This window comes from Hoplias malabaricus, chromosome 7, assembly GCF_029633855.1.
Source record: "Hoplias malabaricus isolate fHopMal1 chromosome 7, fHopMal1.hap1, whole genome shotgun sequence".
Classification (NCBI taxonomy): domain Eukaryota; kingdom Metazoa; phylum Chordata; class Actinopteri; order Characiformes; family Erythrinidae; genus Hoplias; species Hoplias malabaricus.
The window spans coordinates 11,917,487-11,928,164 of record NC_089806.1 but is presented as its reverse complement, the minus strand read 5'-3'; the positions used below and the strand labels follow the sequence as shown (position 1 = coordinate 11,928,164).

The 10,678-nt window shown below is 40.1% G+C and overlaps 1 protein-coding gene across 3 annotated transcripts; it reads right to left on the bottom strand.

The window, feature by feature from the left end:
- Nucleotides 1-231: 231 nt before the first annotated feature.
- Nucleotides 232-10,425, bottom strand: znf106b (zinc finger protein 106b). Of its 3 annotated transcripts, XM_066676018.1 has the most exons (11): nucleotides 10,376-10,425; nucleotides 10,085-10,132; nucleotides 9,779-9,875; nucleotides 7,983-8,125; nucleotides 7,508-7,569; nucleotides 6,628-6,828; nucleotides 4,152-5,306; nucleotides 3,203-3,708; nucleotides 2,888-3,036; nucleotides 1,980-2,040; nucleotides 233-1,841 (listed from the first exon to the last, which is right to left on the bottom strand). In XM_066676018.1, exons 4-11 carry the CDS (start codon nucleotides 8,052-8,054, stop codon nucleotides 1,600-1,602), a joined length of 2,448 nt encoding a protein of 815 aa, XP_066532115.1. In that variant the 5' UTR covers nucleotides 8,055-8,125; nucleotides 9,779-9,875; nucleotides 10,085-10,132; nucleotides 10,376-10,425; the 3' UTR covers nucleotides 233-1,599. The 3 variants fall into 3 exon arrangements, with proteins under 3 accessions (XP_066532116.1, XP_066532115.1, XP_066532114.1); XM_066676019.1 differs by lacking the exons at nucleotides 9,779-9,875; nucleotides 10,085-10,132; nucleotides 10,376-10,425 and adding an exon at nucleotides 9,147-9,222 and having other exon boundaries at nucleotides 232-1,841; nucleotides 2,888-3,012; XM_066676017.1 differs by lacking the exons at nucleotides 9,779-9,875; nucleotides 10,085-10,132; nucleotides 10,376-10,425 and adding an exon at nucleotides 9,147-9,222.
- Between the last annotated feature and the right edge of the window lie 253 nt (nucleotides 10,426-10,678).

Sequence of the window (10,678 nt, the reverse complement as noted above, 5' to 3'; positions counted from 1 at the left end):
TCATGCTGTTGTGTTAAACATTATATTAGATGTTTTGGGTAAGCACTGGGTGGGGTGCTTTTTTTGAGTCTTTGTAAGGCTGCAAGAATGGCTTGTTCAATTAACATGCTCTTGGCGAAAAGCACTACGTTGGTCCTTACCTTCACCACTCCTTTCACTACAATAGAGCTAACAGCACACAGTAAACTAAAGACCAACTGCACAAAAAAAGAAGCTGAAACATAGCTGCTGTGTTTTTAATTTCATAGAAATATTAATTACACCATAATACAAATTTGAAAAGGCACGGTGGTGCAGCAGGTAGTGTCACAGTCACACAGCTCCAGGGACCTGGAGGTTGTGGGTTCGATTCCCGCTCCGGGTGACAGTCTGTGAGGAGTGTGGTGTGTTCTCCCTGTGTCTGCGTGGGTTTCCTCCGGGTGACTGTCTGTGAGGAGTGTGGTGTGTTCTCCCTGTGTCCGCATGGATTTCCTCCGGGTGACTGTCTGTGAGGAGTTGGTGTGTTCTCCCTGTGTCTGCATGGGTTTCCTCCGGGTGACTGTCTGTGAGGAGTTGGTGTGTTCTCCCTGTGTCTGCTTGGGTTTCCGCCGGGTGACTGTGAGGAGTTGGTGTGTTCTCCCTGTATCTGCGTGGGTTTCCTCCGGGTGCTCCGGTTTTCTCCCACAGTCCAAAAACACACGTTGGTAGGTGGATTGGCGACTCAAAAGTGTCCGTATGTGTGAGTGAATGTGTGTGTGTGTTGCCCGCTGAAGGACTGGCGCCCCCTCCAGGGTGTATTCCCGCCTTGCGCCCAATGATTCCAGAGACGCTCTGTCCCACCACGACCCTGAACTGGATAAGCGGTTACGGATAATGAATGAATGAAATAATGAAAACGTAAGTCAAAAAAAGTTATTGTTGTCATTTATATTATAAAAAATAACTTCTGAAAAATCAACAATATTTATTATTCATCAACTACAAACTCTTCTCTGCCACTGGAGTCCCAGGATGCTTAGATGCAGAGACAACCAACAAGGCAGCAAATAAAGCCTTGAAAAATTAATCTGAAACTAGAGCAACAACAAAACCATTGAAACCATTCAGTGAGTAAAATGGTGAAACACAGAAACTGCTCTGTGTGCCTTAAAATATATATATTTTTGTGTATTAACACTGTCTGATCCAAGCTACTACAATATAAAAAAAATTATAAAAGAAATGTATGAAGCATTAAATGACCTTCAGGGAGTGACATATTAATTGAAGGCATTGTGCATCTAAACAGCCATGGTATTAAAAGTGCTTGAGATAACACACAGATTTGATTAATCAGATGAGTCTAATTATCTGCACTACCACAAAGCATTGGTGTTTATGATGCATCACCCACAGTAGACTTCCTCCAACAGTCTCATGTGGATGTGGGCAGTGTTCCTCAAACACACAGTCCTGCCATATGTGGTGCATTAATGCAACCCTTAAATCTAAAGTCTAAACCAAAGTAATTTAAATGGAGTTTCCACATTATTTTCCCAATGAATAGATTTGTGGTCAGGTGGATTTATCCCTTTAAGCATTAAAAACCTGGTGAATAGGTCCATGAGCTGGTTATTTATATCAGGCTTCACGCTGCTCTCTTTTGAGCTTCTTGTAAAGCCTCCCTGTTTGATTCTGCTGCTGAGAGGATGTGCCTGCAACTGCACTGTGTTCAGTAGGCGTTCTAGAGGCCGTACCCATCCTTTCTGTACTTTCTACTGAAGAGTAATTACATTGTTGTCCAGAGGCATCCCCAACCCTCTGGTGGCTCTCAGTGGCAGGATGAGGTAAATCTGCACTTGATGTTCCCCCTAAGCCATCACCTTTAAAACAAACAAACAAAAACCACAAAATGTATCAAACATTTCACAGAATAAGAATTTTCAGCAGTTTCATTTATTCAAATAGCGGCAATTTAAGCTAAAGTTAAAAGATAAGAGCATTACAGGAGCAGTCCTTACATTTTATCCTCCGCAGGATCTCTATGCGTTTAGATATCAGGGAGCTCATCTCTGCTTTGGCCTAAGAACAGGACATTTCAGCTTTGACAAAACACTTAGAATCATTTTTTTAAATAAGGTTTGTTAAAGGCTAAGCACCACTTCATGAATATTTCACATTATTTTAGTTACTGACATATATAAGTATGAATTAAAATGAAAATAGCAGCTTAATTTGCTTTAAAACTGACACTTTTATTAAATTGACGCAAAAACCCGAGCTCGCTACGGAAATTCTTGAACGCAGCCGTGACGTCACTGGTGGACAACAGCTGAACAACGCCGCGGTAAAACACCGTTATGACTGACTGTTATGACAGTATCTAGCTAAATAACCAACATTATTCATGACAATAGCCTAGCAATAAGCTAAACTCAAATGTAGAGGTACCGTTATTCTTGTAAATGTGATCGAAGTCGAACTCGAATTCCTCCGACACTATAAACCTCCGTAATGCAGCTACGGTCTTTTAAACCTTATTCTTTGAATTAGTAAGAAATAACATGTTTTCTGACGATCAATAAACGCAGGTTAGGAACTCAAATTCCACTGTATTTATTTGTTTGACACTTTCATAGAGCTGGTGCTTAGCCTTTAAAAAAATAAATTTGTAAATATGTTGTAAAGTATCTCTGACACTGATTACTACAGGACATTTAAGATTTTTACTTGCAAATAACCCATATTAGTGTGAATAATTAGCTTTAACCAAGCAACCAAAACAACAAATATATATGGCATGTGTTTCTGAGCAAGGATCATGTTTCAGATAGTTACATAATAAAAATCAATTTGTCCCACTAAACTGATGACTAACATGTCTCCTATGTGAAACCAAAGCAGTAGTAAAAAAAATGCTCCTACAGACCTGCTGCTTTTCTCCTTGTAGCTGCTGAAAGTTCCTGAAGGCAGTATGAAAAGCAGTCTGAGCTACAAGCAGTTGATTGTTCACATCTTCCAAAAAGCTGCTTAACTCATCCTCCCGCTGAAACACTGCAAATAATTCACTCATTTTCCCTGAGGAAACACACACAATTTACAACATGGCAGAACCAATTCATACTGCCTTTACTGTTCTAGTTCATTCTGCCTGTATGTTATATATGAAGACAAATAGCTAACAAGGCTTTCAGGCTGTGTCTTCTTCAATTAATTTGAAAAATAAAAATAGAAACAGGCTCACTCTTTGAAACAGGGGCATTAGTTTTTGAAGCATCCTTTGGGGTGCTGCAGTCATTGCTGCTCTGGAGGTGTTCTGTGCCATAATCTTCCAACTCTTCTGCCTTCAAACAAACAGAACGGACCTCTGGCACTACAGCATAAGCCTCAAAAGCTGCAGCCAAGGCATCTGCTGCTCCTGATGTAAGCGTATCTTTTATCCCAATCTCATTTGTTTCAGTCCTGGAACGTCTGGGTGTCCGTGAGCTCCCAGCCTTCATTCTAGCAGCTCTTTTCGTTGTTTTCCTTTTCATGGGAGCATATACGATTGGCGCTGATACTACACCATCATGCCTCCCTGTACTTAGACCTGCAGAAGCCTCCACTGACTGTGATCCATATGCAGCTGCATCTTCAGGATTAACAGAGGAGTCCCACTCCAGGCCTTCTTGTAAAGCAAAATCTTTCACTTCTTCCAGAATCAGCTCTAGTGGCTCCAATGCCACTGGACTCACCAGCTCAATACCGAACCTTCAAAAGGATACAAGACCAGACAGTTAAAATAAGCACATTGTAAATAAACAATATAATCTTACAGCAGTCTTCAGTAGTAATAGTGGACCAGAATGATAGAAAACATTATGTGCCTAAATAAAAGTTTTGGAATACAATTGCAGCACTAGTGTTCTCCCAGTGTCTACGTGGGTTTCCTCCGAGTGTTCCAGTTTCCTCCCATGGTCCAAAAACACGCGCTGTGGGTGGATTGGCGAGTCAAACTGTCCATATGTGTGAGTGTGGGAGTGAATGTGTGAGTCGCCCTGTGAAGGACTGGCGCCCCCTCCAGGGTGTGTTCCCATCTTACGCCCAGTGATTCCGGATAGGCACTGGACCCACCTCGACCCTGAACTGGATAAGTGTTTGCAGACAATGAATGAATGAGCTGCAGAACTTTGATCAATTACAAATGGACTCACCTGGGCATGCCCTTTTCTCTCTGTAGTTTCCTCTTTGTTGCTTCTTCATACATCTCCCTCCAGTTAACCTTCCTGTGGGAGCTTTTAGAACTGATGAGCTTTTGTAGTGCAGGCGTCAGTACTCTGGACTCACTCTTGGTCATGTTAGGATTCTGGGAGGTGCGGATTCCTCTGGCCTTGGTCAGGTTGGGCTTGCTGGCTTTTGCTTTGCTGACGGATCGAATCAACAAAGCCGGGAGGCCATGTGTGCTCTGCGTGGGATCTTGCTCGTCCTCTCCCTCCGTCTTGCTCACCTTAAGAAAATCTGAGTCACATACCGTTCGCCTATTTTTAGCCAAGCACTTCTTTTGTGGAGATAATTTTTTCACAGGGCTCTTTTTAGAGGAACCACTTGCATTAGGTTGAAAACCAGGTAATGGCTCCTCTAGAGAATGGTCAGACACATGTGGGACTGCTGGCAGTTCAGGGGTCTTTTCTTTCACATTTTTCTTTAATATCTTTTTTCTTGCAGGTTTAGGCTTGAGATTCTTTGTAGATTTGCTCATCTCCTCATCCTCATGTGCGTTTACTTTTGCCTTATGCAGTCTATCAGAAGTTAAGGTTTGACTGTCATTCAAATCTGACATCAAAATTGGCATTTTCTCTTGGGAAGTACCTAATGAGTCTGCATCATCTAACAATTTTGTTCTCGTTTTCTGGAGTTCTGCATTTCCTTGAATGATCTCTCCTGACTGGCTCTGTTCTGAACTGTCCTGACCCAGCTGAGAAGAAAAATCGATGCCCCATGAAGGGTAAAGGACATCACTAGTGAATTCCATGTCATTCTTTACGTAATGCACGTGAGGATTCTGCAGGTAATAACTGTTCCAACCTAATATGTTTTTTGACTTGTGTTTATTGGCTTTGCCACCTGAAGGATCAAGACCAGGCTCTTGAGCCAAAACTGAACGTAGGTCCTGGTTTCTAATTGCTTGGCCTTTTTTACTGTGTAAATGTTTATTAAATTTATGCCCAGCCCCCACTGACTGCTGGTTACTGCTCTGAAGGTCTCTCTGTGTGGTCTTGGTCCAGTTCATTTGCCAGCTGTGACCCTCTTGTGACATTTTTGCCTTCCTTTCCTTCTTTCTTTTCAGTAGCTCCTTGCGCTTCTGCAGCCTAAGAGAAATACACAGGTAATTAGACAACATACTGTTCACCACAATATTCTGAGAGACACCACCATTGGACAAAGACTAATAGGGAGGCTACTCCAATTAAAAGACTCTACTGACATAAATATACACTAGAAAAATAAGCAAGAAATAGAAATATTTAAAGGCTGATTTATGCTTCTGTTTCAAATTAATGTGGAGTCTATGCTGTAGTCTGTGCAAGTGCCCTATGCAGTTATGTATTTATGTTTGTGTGTTGGCAGTTACACCGCCAAAACATTAGGGTTGAATCACAAATATATTTCCCCACCCTATGTAGTGTTCATTGTAGACCACACAGTAATGTTTCTGCACTTAAAATCTAGGCTTCATGCTTCAGCTCTCTCTGTCTTACATTTAGTTAACTGTCAGGGTGAAGTAAAATCATTTCATACTTTCAGTGCTCTGCCACTGGCACATTTCTTCTGCCCGATTCCAACCTTTCCGCAAGTCCCCCCCACCCCCCAACCAGAGGTGTCTGTATACTTCCCTCCGTTTCCTCCACCCCTGCACTCATTTCGTGCCGTCTAAACTCATGTACACGGAAATCTCTCTCCATGAGAAGGTTAGATGGGTGCTTAAGGTGTTATATGTGGGTAGGTGTAGGAATACAAAGATGGTCACTGGAGTGTTTCCAGGCCATCAGCACGGTATCACTATGTACCTGTATCACAGAGACTTTAAAGGGGTTTACCAACCCCTGCACAGATTTTTTTTGGTATAGTCATTTATAAGGACACCTGTGTCCGCGTGGGTTTCCTCCGGGTGCTCCGGTTTCCTCCCACAGTCCAAAAACACACGTTGGTAGGTGGATTGGCGACTCAAAAGTGTCCGTAGGTGTGAGTGTGTGAGTGAATGTGTGAGTGTGTGCTGCCCTGTGAAGGACTGGCACCCCCTCCAGGGTGTATTCCCGCCTTGCGCCCAATGATTCCAGGTAGGCTCTGGACCCACCATGACCCTGAACTGGATAAGAGCTTACAGATAATGGATGGATGAATTTATAAGGACAATAAAGAAAAAACACATCTGTTAGCAGTAACAATGGCACAGTCGTAACAAACAAACCACATCTAGTTCCCCAAAAATATTTTTCATTAAAATACGTATATGAGGAACCAGTTTAAAGTTTAAAAAACACCCACATTATGAGAAGGTCCTATATCAGTTTAATTATATTTCCTGTAATTCACCTCCAAAGCCTTGATCCACTTAAGTGTTAATTTACAGAAGGAAAAAATGTTCTGTGATTATGACTATGAAAAAAAAGTGTAACATTAATGTCTTACTTTAAAGCACGTTTTGCTTGGTCTCTCTTGGCACAAATGGCAGCCAGCTCCTTGTCAGTGTAATCCACTGTCAGCCCATGTCTTCTGCCCCCATGCTGCTGAAGGTAAGTTAGGCTGGTGATGTGCTGGACGGTGGCGATGTGTTTCTTAAATTGCTTCAGGCCGTTAATGGACATGTCACAGGCCCAACACCTGTGATGACTTTAAGAAAGTAAAGCACAGTAAAGTGTTTCAAATCAACAACAGAAGTCGTCTAACACACCATTCAGTCTCCATTTTAAAATTACCTCCTTGTTTTGACACTCATCGTCCATTCCATCATCTCCATTAACCGTACAGAGGCATCTGTAGTTCTACAATTACAGACTGTAGCTCGTCTGTTACTCTGCATACTTTGTAAACCCCTTTTCACCCTGTTCTTCAAATGGTCAAAACACCCACAGTGGGCCCATGGTGGATCAGACACAGCAGTGCTGCTGGTGTTTTTGAACGCTCTGCCCCCTCACTCTCGTAGACACCCTTACCTTTTTCGATCAACCACGTAGAAATAAATGAGAGACAGCAGCTGTGTTATGTGTACACTTCATCAGCGGCCACAGGACCCCACTGACTATTTTTGGTTGATGGCCTTTTCTCAGTCCAGCAGTGGCACTGAGGTGAACTGAAATGATAAGGTCAGTGGAGCTGATCAAATGAAAAATAACTGTAGAAACAAGGAGGTTATTTTGCTCAGTGTATGTTACACATCAGACAAGTGCTTCACATATGTATTTCAGGAGAAGCATGGAGTCCCTTTTACTTCATCATGTTATACCCCTACCATTTACTGACCACCACATTTACACAGAGATGCAGAGAAAGAATACAAATCACACCCTACCCTGTTTTTAATTTACTGATGACTTCATGGTGGATGCGGCTGTGCATGTGCGTATGCAGATTCTATTCAGAAAAGCAAAGAAAAGTTTGAAATACTGGGTTAACAGAAAAATATGTTGAACATAAAAACATGGGGAATTAGTGATCTGACTTTTTATTTGCTCGCTATCAAACCTCCTTTAGGCATCTACACCCTGTAATGTTCTCATTTTTCATTTGAGGCCAATTAATACCAACTGCGTTTTATACCAAATGTCAGCCAGGATTTTACTGTGAAGCAAAAAAAATACACAAAAATACTATAAAAGAAAATGAGAAAAAAATGAGTATTACCAAAAATAAAAAATAAATAAAACCAAAATGTCATTATGAGAACAAAACTGAAAATGTTAAATAGTAACTATCACTCACAGCCACAACCTGGGGGTCAAATGCCTTTACTGACCATAAGGGTTAATGTTCAGACAGTGTCTCACCTCTTCTTTATACTGGTGAAGGCAGACAGGACATTTCATTAGTCTGCAGGTCTTCATGACTGGTGTGGACATTTGAAGATCGTTAAACTTCAAAACCAATCTTTAGCAGCTGGTGAAATTTACAGAGGCTTCAGGACTTGACACTGCAGAATAGCACAGGAAATAGGTATCTTAGCAAATTAAGCAGAACTGACCAATCAAATGAACAATGACTCTCAACACTAAGAATGGCAGTAGAATACTTTGTTCAAAAATATCAAAATACTTTATTAAACCTTAATGCTGCAATCAAGCATTAATCTCAGTTCTCTCAGGGTGTTACTATGTATTCCAGAAGGATTCACATCCTTTGCACCCCTTTGTCAGCACCTGGGCCCTGTTTACACATCCCACCGTTGATACACCATTATTCACAAGCCGTGTGATTACATCAGAATTACATCAAATTTACAAATAAAACACAGTTGGTTATTTTTTAAAATACCTGTCATGTCATAATTTGCATCATCAGAGACAATTCTACATTTATTTCTAAATCCAGGAGTAACTGCAGGAGACCCTGTCAACTTATGCCTCTAAATGACACATTCACAGCATATACTCAAACTTTTTGCTACATTCACTAGGTTCATACACAAATATGGCCCTATACTCAATATATATTTATACTTTTTCTCATTCTTATTTACCATTTTAATTAAGAGCATGGTGTTCCTAAAGAATATATTGATAAAACTTGGGTACAATATATGTGCTTTTAATAAAGATATAAACATTTACTTGATTTATGTATAAATAAATGTGGTTATTGAGCAGCAAGCAGTTAACCCAAATAATCAAGATAATCATGAGAAAAGCGCTGTAGTTCTGAAACAAACAAAACAACAACAACAACAACAAATAAATACATAAAACAAATACGAGTTGGCGTTGTATTGGAATTTTCCGTTCCACCTTAAATAGCCCATTAGTTGCAGCATCACTTAAGGTGGAACGGAAATGTAGGCTACGGAATATGGCGACTAAGGAAACAAACGGTTTCATAAAGATAAATACAAGCTCGCCAGCACTTTCAATAATCTTTTAAGATCGAAAAATCATTTTAAATGTTATCTTTGTGTTAAAATATGTGCTGTTTATGTAAATCTAAGAGAACCCACACACCTTCCCTCTCCACATGGACGTGCTGGAGTAAGCGCGCTGTCTCCTTTCTGTCGTTTCATACTGATACCAGACCGGTTAGTAAGAGCTTTGTTGTGTATCTTTAAACTATGAGCATTCACTAAAACTGACCTCAGATCAGAGTGTTAGGTTTGCTTATTTTTGTGGTTGTTGTTGTTGTTTGGCGCCACCTGGCGTCCCATTAATAGCCTGAATACGGTAAACTCAACGGTGTTGAGTTAACATTACATGGAGGCAGCGCTGACCTATTTTTATTTTGCCAAACTATATTCAACAACATTGGAAGGGTTATTAAAAATATATATTATGTAATTATGTAATATTATGTATTCCACAAAATATTTTTAAAAAATAAATGCAAATAAGTAATTAAATGTAATTAAATAAAATGTAGGAGGACTTGATAAAGTGGGCAATGACCTCTGTAGAGCCTTATACAAACGTTTGAACACTCCTTACTTTAGTTAGTTTGTTTGTTTTAGTTCACTTTGTTTTGTTTTGTTTCCTAAGTGAAAATTGATTGCATTCAATTTCTATTTATTTGCTCATTTGTACATTTGGGGAAAAACAAACTTATCAGAGCCTCCATCTCCAATTAGCTCTCCACCACTCACCTGAATTCCGAAAGTCCCGCCTCATATGTTGACGTGACATTTCCTTCCCTTCGTGACATTTAAAAACCCCCGGCTGTGTGAATCCACTCCTGTGAAACTGTGGTATGCGGTTTCAAAACAAAAATAAACGCTCAACTATTATAATCACTGATTATTCACACATAATGTCTTCTAAAACATAAACAGCATCACGCAGACATGTTAAACAGGTAACAAAAAAAATTTCAGTGCAGGGGCAGAAAATGAACAGAAAATTGTTTATTAAAATGTGCAGAACTATGCCCTCTAGTGGAGATGTGTTATTACCCGTTTAGAAACTCACGAGTCCAACTTTGGTATCAGTCTCCAATCGCACTGGGTAAAACAATAAAACATAAGTTCAAGTAGGGCATTTAAACATCAGTCTTGAAAGAAATAAAATATATAAACAATATTTAAGTATCTCTAAACAGTATTGTAATTCTTTGTGTGCAAAACTGCATGTGGAACACAACACATTTCCATTTCGCGACAGATATTTCCCTCAGTGTAAAAGTTAGCTTAGCGGTTAGCTTCCTTTTCTCTGAGGGGAAAATCTACCGCCATTGTATTCCTTACATGTAGAGTACGGATACCAACACAGGACAAACGTAATCTCATTGTGAATCACTGAATGTGGTAGCAACGGTCTCGTTTGACTGTCACAAGCAGGGGAGGTGTCTTAACACCAATAATCATAGCAGTATTGGCACCTACTTAAACAAAAGCGTTTTTATCTAAAAACATGTTTTCTTTCAAAGTCAAGCAAGTCTTGGACATTAATCTACACATATTTGACTCCTGAAAAATGTTGATTTGAGTGAGTAAAGTACTTCTATTTGTTTACAGTTAGCTAAGATTTCCAATATTGTAATAATTAAA